Source organism: Bombus fervidus, chromosome 17 (genome assembly GCF_041682495.2).
Source record: "Bombus fervidus isolate BK054 chromosome 17, iyBomFerv1, whole genome shotgun sequence".
Taxonomy (NCBI): domain Eukaryota; kingdom Metazoa; phylum Arthropoda; class Insecta; order Hymenoptera; family Apidae; genus Bombus; species Bombus fervidus.
The window spans coordinates 118,049-138,462 of NC_091533.1; the positions used below are offsets into that span (position 1 = coordinate 118,049).

The following is a 20,414-nucleotide window of genomic DNA, read 5'->3' on the forward strand; positions in this document are numbered from 1 at the left end:
TCATTTTTTAAATGCGGTATTTGAAGCTGAATTTGTTACGAGACGAGGTTACGGTGGAGAATTTCAGCACACAAAATCATGAATCATATACATCAGCCAATTTATGCGAGTGGTATTCGAAGGATACTGTGCAACCGATTATGGATTTCGTTGGAAAAGTTTCAAGGACGAGACAGCGATTGGGCTCTCTCAAACAGTCCGTCTCAACCATGCTTACAAAGCCCACGCCGTTTGTTATCTATGTTGACCTGGAACTTACGCTGCAGAATGTTTTTCCGGAATCGCGCTTACCGCGGCGAGACTGGAAGTATGGAGTGATTCGCAAAGGAATTGTACAAGTTAGCTTGTAAGATACAGACGAAATTTCGAAATTATTCGAAAAAACGATTCCGATGAATGGCCTCAGCAAAAAAGCAATGGACATAGAAAGATTTAATCAAGGGCGATTCACTGTAAACGTATGGGCAAGAATTATTAGAAATTATATTATTGACTCCACCTTTTTACCTACATCGATAACATATGCAACATATCCATTTTTTACATTTTACATCCACATTCCCTAAGTGAATTATGTGAAATTAGAGCACCGTGAAGTCTTCGCTTCTACGCATCTACTTCGTGCACGATGGTACTCCACCTCACTACAGTGGGTCGGTATGGCAAAAAACCAAAACGGAAAGTTTAAATCACCGTGAATAGGACGCAGATCTGCTCCTCACATGCGGCCTTTTTGTTCACAAGATTTGACGACAATGGATTCTTTTCTTTGAGTGAAGAAATTGTTCATAGTTCAAGTGAACAGATTACATCCGTTAAACAATTACGTTAAACAATCTGATTGAATGTGGTTTTTACCATAAATAATAATAAAATCAATACGTAATCTTTGGGAGAAACTTGGCGAAAATATAAAAACGTGAGTTCTCGGGGCTGTTTACATAAACAGAAAGAGAAAAAGAAAAGAAGAAAGAAAGTAAGAAAAGAAGATATGGGATACATAATGATAGATTTGAGGCATCCACGTACAACAATAAAAAATATTTTTCTTGCATCTGACTGCAGAATGTAGACACATTAAAAATAAAGTCAATTTAAGAATTATTAAAGGTTCAACAACTTTCCAGGAGAAAGGGGGTCATTTGCGACTCATAGTTTCTTTGAGTCTTTTGTTTCTCGTGATGAGTAGAATACTTCAAAATGAAAGAACTTTGATCGTGAAAATCATTCTCTAGGTCAATTTTACACAAACTTTCTTTTACAAATCTCTACCAATTAATAAGTGTGGAATCACGCTATGGTAGTCTTCACACTTACTTTTTATACACCCTGTACATCAGAATGTATAGCGAAATGTAACTCCTGTTCGTAGAATCCTTCGACCATGAGATTACCACGCGAATCGGTTAACAAGTACATGACCGAATCTGTTTGTTTCGCTATCAGAATTTCGAACACTTCCATCGATCAGTTCTATGTGTAACCTTTATCGTAGATCGTCTTCAATGTGCTCACACGTACTTTATCGTCGACTTCGCGTTATTTTATAGAAGAATTGAAGAGTTACTCTATAGGTGAATAGATAACGACTTTCGTTATTACGAGTTACACATTCATATATCACACTCCGGTGGTACGATACTTCTGTTGATTGTAGTTAGATACTAGCGTTAGAACTATGTCGATCCAACGAGATCTATACCGTTCAACGAAAAGGATTTTCACATCGTGCTTTTGAGCGTGTGATTGGAACATTCTATCACCAGTGCTTCCACGAAGCTGTACGTTGAATAACGATTGATCGCATACGTTGTTATACAATTTTGAAAATCAGAATTGTAAAATTCCTTCCTCATATCTGTTTGCAAATTTTATAGATTTTTTCCATGCTTACGCAATCGTTGCGAAGGCTTTACTCGTGTCCTTTACGCTTTTGCTTTTGAGAAACACTGCTAGTGCGTACTTACTGAACATATCGATGATGGTGAGAATTTATTGGTGTCTGCAATTGTCTGCAAATCTGCAATTTCGCATACGCACCAACGTGTCTTGGCGTGTCTCGAAGAGGGGCAGGAAGGCCGTAACCTCCTTCTACGAGCTAGTTATGCTGCAGAAGGAGGCAGCGGAACGGGCGAGGGAGCGGGACTCTCATCCCGAGAGGATCGGCCGCCGACGCGCCCTACACGGGGCACGCTAGGACCACCGCGACCTCCGATGGGGGTTAAACTTAGGTGCTGGACTCTCCAGCACCCAGGGGCCACCAAGCAGTCCGGTTGGGAGTCCGGACGCCCCCTGGGGATGGGACGCGATGTGACATGGCAGCACACCGCGCCATTTGCGGACAGGTTATTGTGCGCGAGGGGGCCTGGTGTATCGCCCCAGCGATTCCCGGGTACACCTCGATCGCAAGAGGGACGGTCATCGTGGAGGTTTTAGTCGGTTAGAGTCCGACACTACCACGCCGCTTTCCCCCCTAGAAGCGACAGGTGTCCATGCGGATTCCCTCCACGAAAAAAAAAAAAAAAAAAAGAGAGAGAAAAAAAAGAAAAAAAGGAATCGCTCATCGCGGACTCTATCTATCGCCTTACAAACACGGAAGTGTTTTGAAAAGGAAGAAGAAAAAGAAGGAATCGAATTTAAATATATGTCGAAGAAACGAAGCGATAAATTATGGCTATACAATGGACAATTCAATTGCAAAATCTCATCGATTGCCTGAAAATCTTTCAACTCAAAACTCTCCACCTCCGATCAGAGAAACGAAACAGAGGAGGACGATCAAGTTAAACGTACGAAACGTGACATACGTCAATTTTCTGGGATATACACGTATAATCCGTATGCTAATACCACGTTGAACAACAACATATGAAATAAGAATGCTGATACAACAGTAGAATCTCTATGTACTACCATATACTGAGCTTATCAGAAGGGAGCCGAAGGATGCCATTGGAAATACAATTCTGGATATCAATAACATCGCATTTCCGTTCAACGAAATTCGTTACGAATTACATGACATTGAGATCAATCACTCCACAAATATACGACTGCGTTGAAGAGTTCTTCAATATTCAGAGAGAAAAGTAAGGCGTTGAAAAACACAAATTGGAAATATGAAAATTATTAATACAGAAACTGTTCACAAAGCAACGACGATCACATTGTTGTTCTGCGAAGATTACAAACGCGTCGTAATGCATGAAAATCATGAAATGAAAATTATTAAAATATCGAACAATATTACATCCTATTTGTTACTGAAGATACAATGAATAAGATATTTTAATTGGAATATTGTATAAACCACATGTTCTCGTGACTATCCAGAAACGTTTTCATAATTAACAATAAATATGCGAGATTCGTTAAAATTATGTAACATCTGAACGACAATTTTTTCGAAGAATACTCCCTAATAGATTGTGACTTTATGTCTAAGTCCTATTTTATATGTTGAGTTAATAGAACTTAAACAATGAAACAATTAAAAAATGAAAAGAGATAAATATTTTTCTTCTATTCCTCTACGATTTCTTAAAAAACGTATAAATCAAACATGTAAAGGAATAAGATAGGTTATGTTACATTAAATGAATTAAAAATTATTTGTAAAGTATATAACGTGCAAAATACGTTTATCTGGAACGCTATGTAGCATCCTTAGATAAAAATACCGTATTATATTTCCCGGACTGAGGAGGGAAGAAGACGTAAAAAATTCCATAATGCTTATTTCACACGATCCAACGCGATAAGGCAGACATTAACAACATTAAGAAGAACGCTACATATGAAAAAAGTAGATTTGACAAAAAATGCAAACGCAATACGAAATCATTCACCGTAAATGATCTATGTTTAGTAAAAGTCAACGGCAGGTATTCGGTGAGATGGGGACAGGGATTTAAGGATCCATATCAGGTAATAACAGAAGACCAGCAGAATCGACATGCCTTCGAACATCGGCAACGTCACAAAAATAGATGATGAATTCTAAGATGATGCTTGAAGCTACAGGGTGTCAAACTTAAAATTCGAAGGAGCCAAACCCAAAAGGCAATCTTACAATCAATGGACATATCATGCTGCATCAACCCTCTCAGATTGATATTCTATGTCCAGTGCGAATTGTGGCATAGCCGTTCGAGAACCAGACTGTATGAAACGCTATACATTCTGTTAACGTACATATCGATATACCAGCAGACGTCATATTGCATGTTCCTATCATATCATGGGATGTTTGTTGCTTGCCTTGTCTCGAGAGTACTACAATCTTAGTAATCGCAGAAATCATTCCGGAGAACAATATATACTAAACTATACATTACGTACTGTAAACAGCATTTGAAGTAAACTTAAAATAATGAAATGTTTCGCTATCATATAAGCAGTATGGCAGAGACGGCTGTGTTTGTGGAATAAAATCAATCAAATACTCACATAGCCTGCCTAAATTTCCTTATATGTTGCAGATCATAAAACAATCCATTAAAATAAAATACCTATTAAACGCTGCGGATGCCTCTCAGTCAGGTTAGCCGTGCCGGCACTCGATATTATTTGACAAATAAGTCTATGTGGAATCTTTTATCCAGAATAAAGGAACATCGGATAATACAGCGAAGAGGGCAAAATTTTATTATCTTATTATTCACAGTATTTCATAAACCTTCACGTAATACTATACGTTTTTGTCAATTACTCCATTCTCGAGAGAACATACGTTCTTTCTCCATTTTTTAATCTTGTCAAGAACAACGAAGTTATTTTGAATGATAATATTACATAAAGAAAATTGCAAGCTCTAACAGCCACAGACTTGCATCTACAGATATCCTTATTCCCAAATATCATATAAGGATGTGTAATTTTAAAATAAACTTTTATTGTTATTCACCACGTAAAATAAGTTTAAACAAGTAAATCTCATTACTAGCTAGGCATTATGTCCGTGGGACACCACTCCGAGATTTTAATTTATATGAATACGGTAGTACCCTGCAACTCCCCCCCCCCCTCCCTCCCCCGAGTGCAAAGTGTTTATGAAGATTTCCATCACGTAAAAAAACGGCATATTATGTTCATCTTCTGATAAAATCCAAAATTTCCCTATATTTGTAAATAAACAAACAACAAACATTAATCTTTAAAGCTTACACAAATTCCGCATTCCTCTCTATTCCTGTTACTATTACCAGCCTCTTCCTCTAATTACCGTAACTAGTCTTTACTATCATTATCATTACTATACTTATACATTGTATGCTTGCTACATGATATTATCAAGTGTGATATCATATGCATGTATACGACGATGTCCTATGATATGGTTGAAGAGTTAAGATAATCAAAATATTAAGAAAACCATACGATAATTTATGTCTCTGTTTGTTTGTGCTCTCTGTTTAAACAAGTTAGAGAAATTTGGAAAACAAACTTATTAATATTCTTTGTTATTAGATTCTATTGATCCTAAGTTGAGAACAATTGAACGCTCTCTGACTGTATATACTTGATAAAATAGTAAAAACTTTTTCTTACTTCTGTTGAGCACATTTAGTGATTTCCTGAGAAAGCCTTTTCATCATAAATCCACCACGTGATTCTTGTGCAAGAATTTGCAACAATACTTGACTGTAGACGTAGGTGTGTTGTCCATGACATACCATTTTCTGGCAAAAAAAGATTATATAAGGACATTATAATATTTTAAAAATATTCTTTTTACTATAATACAAATACATACCGTAACATTTTAAATATATGTATATCATCTCTCTATAATAAAAAGCAACTATGAGCAAGAAGGAAAAAGGTATTTAAAATCTAAAAGAAAGCAGGAACTCCCAGAAAATGAAAGCGTACATTAAGGTGGAGTTAAAGGAATTACAATTCATGTCTATACTGTATGAAGATAATGATGCCTGACATAGACTATACATACAGTCAGGAGTATACATTCGGTTACAGGAGTAAAAAAATTTGAGGGATGATTTCTGAAACTAAAATAAAATGAAAATCAAAAATAAAAAGATTGCGTTTTCTACTTTGTTTTTTAGTTATTAACAATTAAAAATTAGCCGAAAACGCGATTTTTTATTCTTGATTTTTCTCTTATTTTAGCTTCAAAAATCACCTCTTAAATTTTTCTACACCTGTAGCCAAACACCCTGTATATAGTCCTGGAACTAGCGTCATTGCTACGTAGTCAATATAATGGTCAGTATAAACTTTAAAAATTTGTGTGTCAATAGTTTTGATAACAAAAATGAACAAATTCAATTCCTGGCTGGACAAATGTAGGAATGGAAGATAGAGAAATGCGCTGTCAAACTTGTCAAACTTATCAAACTTATCACACTTATCAAGCTTGAAGGTAAAATCTTGCGGAAAGTATAGAAGTTGAAAATGAAACAATAAAATATATAAAAAATCAAACCTCTAGTGGAGTAGTTATCCTCAGTTTAGTGGAAAAGTATCCTTTCCGGTATTTCATGGAAGACTGTTGTATGGTAACTCCAATTTTTTAATTTTATCTAGACTGAAGCTTTATGTAACAGCAGATTATATCCTGAAATATGTAAAAGAATGTCCTAGCAACATTAAATTTTTTTAAAATCTTAGCAAACAATTGACATGAAGAACATGATTCCGGCAAACATAATTTATTTCTCTCTTTTTTTTTCATTTAATTTAATGAGCAATCAGTTTTATTATTATAAAAACTACCATATGTTTTCGGATGATGATTTACATTTTGAATTTGATTCTTGATTTCATGTCAGAATGACGAAGATCAGAATTCCGAGGATGACGATTGAGAAGTTTAAGATGATTGAGAAGGGTGTTTTATTATTTATATAAAGTTGAGACATCCGCATCAGGTAACACGCGACTCATCATACCCGCACGGTGATTTCAATGGTCTGACATGAGTTTTTCAAATATATTTCCGGATATAATCTACTGTTACACGAAGTTTTAGCCTAGATATTAGGAAATTGCAAATACCGTTCGACAACCTTCAATAAGTTACCAGAAAGGATTTGCTGTACTAATGGACTTCCAAGGTTGAACTTTCATTAATGGGTTGAATTTTTATATATTTTATTGTTCCATTTCTTAGCATAAGAAGTTTCAGTTTCTATATTTTCAATAAAATATCACTTTCGAGTTATACCACTTTAACAAGTTTAACAGTGTACCTCTCATCCCATGTCCATGTCCACCCAACCATGCATAGATTTTATTTATTTCTGCTATCGGGAATATGTGATATGTATGCTATTGGCATACAAATTTTATGTTATTGCCCACATAAAAATGACGTTACTTTGGAAGAGTAATATATTGTGAGAGAATAGCAAATAAATAATTGATTGAAAGTCATTTACATTTTCTTGCAATTAACAAATCTCGATCCCAGCGAAATAAATTAGAATAAATTGAATGTGAAAATGCAGCAGGATTGTATAATTATGAACACTTTGGAAACTTGATTCAAATTAGAATCCAATTTTATAGATATAAGTTACACTAAAAAATGAATCACTCTATATAGAATGCTTTTGGTATAAAATTTGGAGTGGAAACGAACCTGGACACATATTTTAAATTACAATTAGAATGTACTCTCTGCTTATTTAATCCAACCTCTATATAACAGGTATTATCAATTATCTTCTTGTGAATTCGAACAATTTGTGAAGAGACAAAAAGATTGCAACATTAAAAATTAGAAATTACATTATCATATATATAGGTTATCTCATTTAATAGGTTACTTATTAATGCATATACATATAATGAAATTATATGGACAAAAAATGATTTCAGAAATTTACAAAAAGGAACTATGCAGTCAGAATTATGCTAGTTGAAGACATGAAGATAGAAAATTTGTATACATATATAACTACTTAATCTCTCTTAATCTCTCATTAACTGTTTAAACATTTTTACGATTAAATTATATTTGTTGTTTTACATTCTGCAGTTTTTAAGAAAATTATATACAAAACAATATAATTGAATTCATCTTATTATTGTGTGTTATATTATAGAAGATAAATACATTCAAAAACTATATGCAAAGAAATATAAGTGACTTTCACTTGATCCGAATCCCTTCACATAACAAATTCCTTTCTTCATATTATATCGCCCTTGAATTCTTATAAAAGACATTACTTTATGCTTAAAAAACTTTCCAAAAATCTTATTTTGTACGTGTGTGAAATATAATATACACATATTATACTTTAAATTAATAAATTATTAAATAAATCATAAATAATAATACTTACTGCACATTCTTGTATACTTGACTGCCAATCTTCTGTATTTTGCAAAAATCCAGCAATTGCAGTTTTTAAAACTCGTGAAAATACTTCAATTTGTTGTGCAGCTGTTGAAATGCTTGTAATTTCACCTTGAAATCCTGCATCAGATATAAGCTGTAAGAAATGTAAGAAAGACACAAAAATTCAATAAAATTTGTACAGTACGTATTAAATGTTTGTAAAACATTTCATATATAATAATTGTGCAAAAATTATATTATTGCAAACAAATTACTTGTGTAATATAATAAAAGTTGAAATATGTCAGTTGATGATACACATATGTACAAAATTTGTGTAGAAATTTCAATCTGCTAGTTATATTTTAACCAGAAATTTCTATAATCATAAAATTAATAATCAATATTATTATTTATTATAATATATTATTAATTATTATAAAAATAGGGTAAGTCCATTTTCTTTATTAATGAGATATTTAAGGTTTCGTGGTTCATACAATTAAGAAATATAAGTACACCCTAGAAAAGTTTCACCATGTTGTGTATATACTTTTAATACAGGTAAATTTACTACACAACGATTTTGATAAAAATACGTTACGAAAAAAGGTGTTTTTATAAATCTGAAATAGAGTTGCCTCATTTTCATAATTAATAAATTATAAAAATCGTGAACAATAAAATCTTTTTTTAATTTAAATTTTTATATAATTATTATTTAATTATAATTTATTACAACATTTATTACAGAACAAAATAATATCTTATTTTGGAGTGTTATGTGGAGTGTTATTACTTACTTTATTGTAAGTTAATTCAATATTTTAAAGTTTGGGGCCTTCCTTCGACAGATGGTAGTAAATTTAGAATTATGAAAGTCTTTCATTCATGTTTTATACAAAACAGTATATGGGCACTTCTTAACACATTGTTGATCGGTCACGAGTTAACTCGTGTTTTCATGGCCAAACGTTACCAACTGGCCACGAGTAAACTTACGATGCGCTTTCTTTTCGCATCAGCGTCGTTTTCTCAGTGCGCTATTGGAGATCATAGAGTGCAATTGTTGGTCAGCATAGTGCATAGAGTATGCTCTTCAAAAAGAAAACGCAACGAAACTAGATATATTTGCAAAAGCTGTTGTATTTTTGTCCAGTCGCGGGGAAACGCGATCGCTTGATGTAGCGCGTCAACGGGAGTCGTAAATTCCCGTTACGATTGCAAGAATCGACACCACGAGCAGGGCAATCCCCTTATTTCTTTTGGGATAATAGGGGTGATTGGTTTTTAATATAACTGGAATCCACAGTTATATAATATATATATGTCGGAGATGAAAGGACAACGGGGTCACCCGTTGGAATTGCTTGGAAGAGCTTCAATAGCATTCACGAAATAACCCAGACACAGTCATTCGAAACTTGAGACAATGAGCTTAGGCTCGAGGCGACAACCGGTCGCCGAGCGTAGCCGCGGTTACGGGATGAACGTTCCACCTAACAGAAAAGTACCAATATTATGAGACACACGTTGTATTAACAATCAAACCCTGGGCAAGAGCAATGTCGCAGTTATGCGAGTCTGCCTAGCAACGGTAGCAGTTTGTTGGTATCCCAGGCCAACGTTAAACAAAGCTAACGCAATCGTAAGGAGAAGAAAGTTTCCATTACTCAGTTATTCTTGTGATCTCCTTGGTGAGTGACACATCGTCTAGAGAGCAATATAAAGAGCGTCATTGTGAGCGGTACTTTTGTGTATAGAAATTCTATTCTGAGTTTAATAAAGAGTGAGCCCGTGGACCGTGGATTCGCTATATCGAATCTAAGGTCATTGCCATCAGCGTCTAGTTACCGCAGTTATTGTTCAAACTTATTTCTTCTATATTTGTGTTAATAAACGTTATCTTGATTGTGAAACAACAATGAACAACCCAGGCGAAGATTCTTTACACGCCCATAATCAAAACTCAAACAACTCAACTCCGACATATATATATATATTTACAATAGCCTATAATATTATTGCGTCGACAGAAATTGTTTGACTTCGTCGTGTCAGAAAGCACAGTAATTGATTAATCCGAAGATTGATCGATTTGATGGATAGAACGCCGAGAACTTGACTTTTGATATGTATCGATATTCGTTGAATTCGCGATTTTATTCGTTAGAGTTTAAGATGTATGCGGTAGAATTTCTGAAGAAAGACTAACTGCCCTAGGATAAATTTCTTGTCCTCTCGGGGAGACGACCCCCACCGCGTTCGGATCACGCCACCGCTCGCGCCGATGATCACGTATGCCGACTTCTTTGTGAAATTAAAGAACGGATCGAATCGACGTTTCTGGAACTCGCGGCCGGGCGGCAATCATGCGCTCGTCGATACATTCTATGCCCCGTCGGGAAGATGAGACGATTCGTGTATGACGCTAGAGGACCGCGAGAGACGGTTAGAAACACGATCCATATCAAGCTTCGCGGCGTAACAACTGTTATGTACCATTACACGTAGGTGCTTGTTACACTGTTTATCATACGAAAAAGAAATATTAAAAGTTGAACAATAAATAAAATTTATTAAAGTTTATTTATATTGTTTTACTTCCACATCCAATTACGAAATAATAGCTGGTGACATGAGATAAATTCTTAATAAAATTGCCGGTCAACAATGTATTAGAAACCTCAGCCAACATATGAATTTCCAGTCAGTTTGTCTTCTCCCTATTAATATTCTTTATTCTTTTAGAATTGCATTTTTTAAAGTTTTCGTCGGAAGAATTCCCCGCGTTTCATTTTGTACAAACAAAATTTTATTTCTTTCTAACATTCTATCATAATTTTGTAATAATCTCGAGGAATGTACAAAGCATTTCATTTTCATGATGCCTCTTCCATAATTCTAAAATCTGCGTTATTTGGTAGATAAGAATGCCCAGAAAATAGAAATTTTTAATTAATTATCGATATTTTAATAGCAGTTTTGGAACATTTTATAGAAAATTGGGTTGTTCCGTTTTCATATGTAGTTAATGATTTTGCATGTACCAAAATTTGCAAATTACCAACCAAATGTACACTGATCAAAACATTAGATATTTAAATATGGATGGTAAATTTATTGTAAAGTAAAATTTCATATTTAACCGTTTGAATTCCAAGCAGCGCGATCACGCTGTTTAGATTTTGTGTCGAAAAGTCCCAGTACATTTGAACGCTACAGACGACTGAAGGTATTTTGTATTTCATTGTTATCTTCTCATTTTATTCAATAATTTTTATTGAATAAAACTTGAAATATTTATAAACTAATAGTACACATATATAATAATATAGACGTATTTAAAGTAGACGTTATTAAAGTAACGAATATGACGAGAGCTATTGCGCCGCTTATTCCTCTTCGCAATCAATTAAGAGAAGCGTTATCGCGCTGTTCGAGGATTTTTCGACCTGAAACTTTTCTTTTCCACTTTTTTCCACTTTTTTTTCAAAAGTGAACTTGCCCCACTTTCATAACGAATGGCTCATATTTTATTTTCAAGAGAAATGAGACTATTAATTAAAAAACAGGTATTCATGAATAAAAAAATTATTATATCCAAAATTTTAGAAGTCTGAGTGACGAATTACATTTTTCTTGGATAAAGACCAATTAGTATTATGTTTTATAATATTTATGTATTAATAATTAATTATATTATATTATATTATATTAGTAATTAAGTTAGTAAAACATCTTATATATCGAAGAATATTTTTCTGTGTTGGTGCTTATTGACTTACTTTTTTCTTTTAACTTTACTTCTTATTGTGCAAAATTATACTATTTTTATTATATTGATTATTTTCTCAATGATTCCTGGGGAGAATTTTCTCCCCTAAATTTGAATCGATTGAACTGCTACTTATAAGTCTACAAGATTGTCTTGAAATACAAGGTGATAATTTTTAGCATTCTACAAAAATAAAGAAATAACAAATGACAGAATACAAAACTCGTTATGTCAAAGTCAAAGTTATTCAAATGTCAATTAAAGGCAAGTATGATATAGATATATTTATATGAACTTTTTTCATTGTTTCTAGATGTACAATTAATTCATAAAATTGATCCATATTTACGGTATTACAGAATATCCTGTATACATATAACATCTAAACTTATAAGATAAGTATTTCTAAATTGCTTTGACTAACTATACTAATTACTACTAGTTATTTTAATTTTTTTAATTTTGATATCAAATATATCTTCCTTAATCACCCAATGACAAGTAAATGTAATTGATAACATTGTCCAACAAACACTTTTTTTCTATTTTGTAATATCTGTTCTATACAAATTACAGATACAAACTTCATAACTGTTTGCAAGAATCTGCCTATTAATAATAAAATTGTTTATGATAGCTTTAAAATATTTCGAATCACTTTGAATCTTTATATACCAGAGTGGCTCTTGTTTACTCCTGATGAAAATATTTTTAAAGATCCCCCGCCCCTTCTTCGGATAGCTCCAATCGATAAAAAAATAATCTGTGCAAAATTTAAGCTCAATCGGAGCTATAACGGGAAAGTATGCCTCTGGCTCCTTAATATTAAAATAATTATTTAAATGCATATATTACGTAACGTTGACAACTCACAGTTTATTCGCTAATTCTAGCCCTTTAATAAAGCTTGTCTGTGAGTTGTCAATGGTACAGCAGAGAGAAGTGTTAAATTAATGGAAGGATATAATAAATTATTTATGAAAAATAAGCAAAAGAGCAAAAATAGGCAAAAAGAGTTTATTCTTCAAGTTTTAAATGGTTATCATCGACAATTTCCTAGCTATAAAAAAGAGATTTTGTTTGCAGGCGAATATTTATAAACAGAGAAAGTTAAAAATAAATAAAATATTTATTTTCCATTTAACGTTCTTTTTCCTTATTACACATTATTTATCGGCTTTTACTTCACTAATGTACAAAAATTGTGCAATTTCCCGACTTTTTCAATAAATTAACAAAATTTTCTAAAAATAGTCCTTTGGGGATGAAAATACAAAATAAACATTATTTTTAGCTTTTACTGATGAAAAAAGGATTAAAACGTTTCCTAATTTTTAAAACTGGAAAAATATTTATGCAATTTTTTCAGGCATTCTGTCACGTCTCGTACTCCGCAGGAGCTGTAAAGCGATACGCCGTAACTTGCAAATAGCGCGAGCCACAACTCTAGGCGAATGGAATTAAAAACGGAAAACTTAAAGGAAACCAAAAACACTACGCGTATAAATACTTTAATATCGCAATAAATTAATAAACATATACACAACATTATTATTGAACAAAATCTAAGAATATCGAAATAGAAAAGATGCCCATTTTGCGCGCGCTCACCCCACCACAGTACACATTGTAATAAGCAGGCAATGGAAAGTTGAGATGCTACGATCTTCTCACGCAGCATCAACAGCGACAAACAACTAGCACGCGCCAAAAGATTAAGTATCGGCATCACCAAAGGTAACCACATGCATGTAAGAAGAATGCAGCAGCAACGACTTCTAAAAAGAGGAATCTTCAATAATAATTCCACGAAAACCACATCAGCTGAAACCCTAATATTTCTAGAAGGACACCGGTAGAAACGAAGATTGCAGCGTCTGCAGAAATAATCACGTACCAAAACTCCGCGCTATAATGGAATAACCCGTCATGTAACAATTAGCCATAATAATCTTAGTATAAATAAGGGTAGCACTTAAAAACAGGAGTTCAGTCAGTTAAAAATTTGTTGAGAATCAGTTAAAATAGAGTTCAGTACAGGTAGTTAAAATTTTGTCAAGAGTCGGTTAAAAATTTATCGCGAGTTAATATCAAGTTCGGAAGAACAGTAGTCTTTGCGAAGCCGAGAATTCTTTTAATCCGGTCTTTGATTAACGTCAAGAAGTAAAACCGAGCATTTTATTAGTCGTCAACGATTTATACAGACAACTGTATTAACTCAGTTAACTGTATTAACGATATTCTAAGAGTGCGATCGACCATACGTATAAGCAAGGTGAGAAGCTAAACATTGTAAGATTTTCTTTTTTCGATTTCGGACTTGTACCACGTGTACGACTTCAATAAACTTATTCATTGACTATTATTCTCAACAATTAAGAAGATATCAGAAATATTTATTTATTCTAACAAAACTTTAATCCGTGCTAGTACTCGTGTACATAACGGGTAAGCCGAAACGTGGAATTTTATTTATCAGTCGCATTGATAAGCTAGTTAACGCCGCCCATAAGGTTATAGTAACGAATTAGAACATCAAGGGTACAATAGTTTGGAAACTCAAAATAGTGCTGCGCTCTAGAAGGGTATGACAAGTTTCCAAAATCATCCCATTCAGTCGTTTGCCTTGTTCCAAAAATAGCGAATGAGAGTCGAATTAATCGAAATAGTTAATAACTATTTCTGGTGGCAGCAACTACCATTTTGATTTAAATGTAACTCGAAAAATCTAACTGTTACGAACACCGAAGATCAAGACCTAATCGTAACATAGTCTTTCATTTATTTTTTCAAAAACCGTGCATTATGCGAAAAAAAGGAATACAACAGAAAAAGTGCATCTTAGCTATATTTATAACTTTCGTCTGACAATTTTTATATAATCGATAATTTAGAAAATAATCGAATAACACTGATTTTATAAACACTTAAATAATTATTTTAATGTTTAAGTATCCAGAGGCATACTTTTCCGTTATTCAATCGAGTTCAAATTCTGCACAAATTATTTTTTTAATATTCAACATCTCAAAAAAAACTTTATTTTCATAGATTTATTTGTTATAAGCACAAAAATTGGTAAATTCTGAGGTACATTTAAAAATGTTTGTAATTGTCATTTTTCTATGCATTTTAATTTATAGAGTTAGTTAGCATAACTTCTAAGTGATTCAAATAATACACTACAAATAATGCAGAAGAATTTAGTTCGAAGAGCACACCTCTTATATGTATAATGTTATTACTATTATTATATTTGTCTATATATGTAATAACAATATTTCCAACAATTTCTATTTGAATAAAAGCAATATTTTAATAAAAATTTTACCTTTATAGTGAAGTTTAACATCAAGCAATCAGGATATTCTTCTGCAAGTCTGTAAATAAGTGACCGCCAAGTAGGATGTTGTATCATTTCCGTTAACCAAGCAGGAGTCTGATACACAAAATATTGAACTTTAAGTATTAACTGAGATTTAATATTTAATTCAAAAATCAACAAAGGATTAAAAAACTTACTTCACCCTCCTCTGTAAAGATTTTATCTGCTTTTTTGGGATCAAATGTTTTCAATATCATATCTTTTAAGTTATTTTCCACCATTGCTTGTACATCTGTAACTTTAACTCCAGCAAGAATAAGCCATTCTGCAAGAAGATTTGCCATTTGAGCACAAGCTGTATAATTTTTAGATAACAATTCTATCACTTGTTCTGGATTTCCACCAGCTTGAAAATATCTATAAAGTGGAAAAAATAATGATATATTATAATATAAAAGATATCATTACATTTCTTTTAAATTTCACAAACAGTGCACCAGTGCATAATTAAATACATATATTGAAATTAACATCATCTACAGTGGCTACAAAAAGCACATAATCCTTACTTTCTAATGAAGCATTCCTTTATCAAATTCTACATTTATAATCACATGAGAACACTACTATATAATTAATATTACTATACTATAGTACTATTATGTGATATGAAATTTAATATACTGAGACCTAATTAATTAATATATAAATGTTATAATAAATATAATGGCTTGCAAATACTTTTTGTAATCATTCCATATAATAATCTAAATAGTTGTTTGAAATAAATAAAAAGCAAAAAAAGATTAAATTACATATACTTTATTAAGACACTTTGCAGGAAAATAAGTAATGGAGGGTATTTTATTAAATAAAAAAATTTTAATCTCTATTAAAATCTAGTTTAATGACCATAGTAACTTATAATCAAAGAAACATTGTTACCAAATATCGTCTTTAAAATCACAGAAGGTTTACTTGTATATTTTTGTACCATTAAATGAAAATATTTCATCCTATATGTAACATTATTTAATTTTTTATAAAATTATGTATCCATTATTTACCTATATCTACAGGTAATAACAATGTTATGTTAATAAAATTCATTAGATAAAACTAATGAATGTAGTAAGAGGAATATCATCAATATTTAGTTTCCATTTCATCATTAAATATGCATAATGAATTTTTGTGTAATAATTATAAATTCTATAATAGAGAATTTTATTTCAGTCTTTCCATGATTGTTTAATATGAAAACATGAAATAATTATTATGAGATTTGATAAAAAATATAGAAATGTGCAGACCCTCCCTGTTTCTCAGGGTTTCGCGACGGATAAGTAGAAGTTCGGGAGGGATCTCTATATCCATATCACTCGGGCTCCCGAATGTTTCGGGATCCTAAAACTCGATTTGGGTATCAACTATAGAAATATGCATCAGCATGAACAGACAGTCTAACTTCGTGTCAGCTCGACTAAAATCGCACGAATCGACTTAAGGCTTGGGAGCCCAAGATCCCGCTATTAGGAGGAGATAAAGTAATTAAAAAATAGTGCAATAACTTCACAAAACAAAATATGTATAAAACTAAAATAAAAAAACCATAAGCAAATAAAAACACTATTCGCTACAAACTCTGTGCAAAGAAATCAAATATCCTACAATCTCAAATTTGCAAAATTATTATTAAAATAAAAATAATTTTCTTCCAAAATTTTAAATATAAATTTTAAATATGAATATTTATTCATGTAAAGCTTATCATCGTTTTTTTTTTTATATCTTTATCTCCTCTTAATATTTCCTAATAGTTGGATCTCGGGCTTCTGAGCCTTACCAATCCCATTCGATTTGTCGAATTGACACGAAATTAGACTGCCCGCTTTTAATTATTTAGCATGCTGATACATAAATCTATTGCTGATACTCGAATCGAATTTCGGGACCTCGAGTAATATAAGTATATCAAGATCCCGCCCGAATTTTTTCTGATTCGTCTCGAAGCTCGGAATCTCAAAACACATTCAGAAACATAAATAATGAATGTTTGAACAATTCTTCATTGAATATTTCTGCAAATATTACTTTTGATGTAGGTATTTTGTTTGATATATTGTAGTAATATATATTTTTGCCTCTCTTAGCTTTGACAACTTCTGCATTTTATATTATAAATAACTAGTATGAGTTTACTCTTATAATAATGTGAATTCCAATATGCATGTAACCCTACGTAACATATATTTATTATCGTAAAAGGAAAAGTTGTTCCAAATGTTGGGTTTTATTAACATATTCGAAAATCAGTGAAATCACTGTTAAAGCTAAACTTCTAAATAATTACCTATCTTATAATATATAATATCTAAATCATTTTGTTTACCAATATAAGAATTAAATTTTTCTGGCTTATGATTCAGCAGTATGTTTCAAATTCTGAAGCAAACTGTATAGATACATTCAATATAATATATCTATAATGAGTAAAATTAATGTGAAGTGCACTATTTAATAAAACACTATACCTTTTAAGTTGTGCAAAGATACCAGGCTCCATGATGTAATCCGGTGTTTTAAATTTATCCAAGCATTCATTTAATATCTCTTGAGGATTATCAAAACTATCTTCTCCTATGCAATCTTCACTTCTTGTCATTTCTTCTGTCCAAGCTCCACGATCTTCATCATAATCCGACTCCATTATTTCTAAAAATAATACATAATATTTAATAAAATGGTTTTTCTTCTACATATTGATTAGTAATATAAATTTAAAAAATTTTTGCTTTGTTAATAAAAAGAATTAATATTTCTACAACATTGCAACAAACAGCTATTAAAAAAAAAAAAAGAAATGGAAGAACTAAAAGTTTCATTACTACTTTCAAACAATAATTAATTAAATGTTGGACAACAATAAATTAAATGTTGGAAATAAATATGTCTCAAATAATTGAAATAATTTATTTTTTCTTCAAATTGGAAAACTACTGCTTATATATCACATCATCTGAGAGTAACTATTAAGGTAAATTTAATGATATACAAGATATAAGATTAAAACAATTAACTTCATATGATTTTTTATGTCATCATATGTGTTTAATATATCTTTTGTTTTATTTCGACAATCACAGTTATCCCCTATTTAAAAAGATTGAAACTATTATGATAGAAAATACTATGATTGAAATTAAATTATTGTGAAATATATGTACCACAGTTCACAAAATTAATTTGTCATATTTTTTTACCTGGTAATCATGTATAAAAAAACAAATATAAATATTCAATTTCAAACTCTTGCGACTCATTCTGAACAGATTGGTAACAAAAATAATGCACACTTACAACTTGATATGTATGTATCTTGTGTCCAAAACTTTCTATGATATAAAAATTCTCACTCTGTCAGTCTTTCTTTTAATATTCAAACAACAATAAAGAATAACTCAAAAGATTTTCTCTACTGTCATCTACATAGTATAGTATAATAGTATAATCTAAGCAGTATATTAATTAGCAATATTAGTCCAAATGGAAGATGTAGAAAGATTTTATTTAGAAAGATTTCCTTTACTAAATATATAGGTATCTTAACCTGTTAATATGTACTCTTTGTATATATATAGAAATTTTAAAGCTAAAGATAGGTTAACTATTCAACATACTTATTTTAGTTAATACTTCCATAAAAACTATGAAATATTTTATACTTTTTAATGAAGATTACTTACTTTTAATTTGTTATGATAAATTTAACGCACAAATATTTTACGTATTTTATAAATACGTAATACAATTATAGACAAATAATATAGATAAACATGTAATATATTGAGCTAAAGACTCATACTAAATGTTTCTTTCTAATATAATGTTTTAAAAAAAAATTGTATTTTTTGATACTTCATGTAACAATGAAAAGCTTTCATAATAGAAAATTCTCATATACTGATATATTTAAAGATTGCAAAACATCACACTACTTCCCATACACTTTGTAATTAATACCACGATCATATATATGATTGTCGTCGATTCTACCAACGAAGCAATGCAAACCACATATGTATTGGGACACTTAGTGGAAACGTGGCTTAAATTTCAGCCCTCTAGTTATATGATGGCAAACTACTAACGGTAGATTTTTCAGTCTTTTTGTTCACTTATTTATATTTTGAATTATAGTAAGTAGTACTAATTGTATCAACAACATAAAAGCTGAATCATCTTCCGTTTTCCTCGCATAAAGTACATGCTTGCATACTTGATTGTTAATATAATGTGTACACATATGTATCTACGTGTATATATATATTACATATACATATACATATTTTACATAGATAGAAGATAAAATATATATAGTATGAGCATAAGAACATGTAAATAAATACTGGCCAATTAAAGAATGTACACAACACAATTATACATTAAGGGCCGTTTCGATATTCAATTTATTACCAGTCATTATAATTATATAACTATATGAATTGTATATAATAATTGTCGAAGGTCGGATTTACTTTGTACAGAATTTTATATTATGGTAACAAATAATTCCTTTTACACAAGAAACATAATTAGTTGATTCTAATTCTAATTTAAATTTTAATGAAATTTTATCAATTTATATACCTTTTAGAGAAATGGTTTTACAAACTATATAAAAATTTAATAGAATTGAAAGTAAGTTATTCTAATAAATATAGCATTAAATTAAAACATTTTGAAAACATATGGGTTACGATATATGTAGTTAGTTATTAGACCGACAATCGGTGTATACACTCGTGAAAAGACTAATATATTTATTTATTTTACTTTATTAAAAATATATAAATAATACCTTTTTGCTTAACGATAAAGTAAATAAGTTTAGATCATTTTTTAGTTCACTTGTGTGTTATACGTTAAAAGAACGTACCTAATTCGAAATAATGTAAACCAACCCTTAATGAGAACACATACATATGAACTTTAGTCTG

At 31.3% G+C, this 20,414-nt stretch overlaps 1 protein-coding gene across 5 annotated transcripts in view; it reads right to left on the bottom strand.

Moving 5' to 3' along the window:
- The window catches only part of Th1 (negative elongation factor complex member TH1), a 38,233-nt gene extending 17,819 nt beyond the window's left edge, over window positions 1–20,414 (bottom strand). For 2 of the 5 annotated variants that reach the window (XM_072020427.1, XM_072020431.1), the window contains exons 1-6: window positions 20,354–20,414; window positions 17,949–18,129; window positions 15,612–15,831; window positions 15,421–15,528; window positions 8,316–8,465; window positions 5,551–5,681 (exon numbers count right to left, since the gene is read on the bottom strand). In XM_072020427.1, coding sequence (XP_071876528.1) covers window positions 5,551–5,681; window positions 8,316–8,465; window positions 15,421–15,528; window positions 15,612–15,831; window positions 17,949–18,129; window positions 20,354–20,399 — 836 coding nt within the window. In that variant the 5' untranslated portion in view covers window positions 20,400–20,414. Of the gene's footprint in view, window positions 1–5,550; window positions 5,682–8,315; window positions 8,466–15,420; window positions 15,529–15,611; window positions 15,832–17,948; window positions 18,130–18,641; window positions 18,762–19,160; window positions 19,398–19,488; window positions 19,613–20,353 lie in introns of those variants that run through there. The other 3 variants (XM_072020429.1, XM_072020428.1, XM_072020430.1) reach the window with 3 other exon arrangements.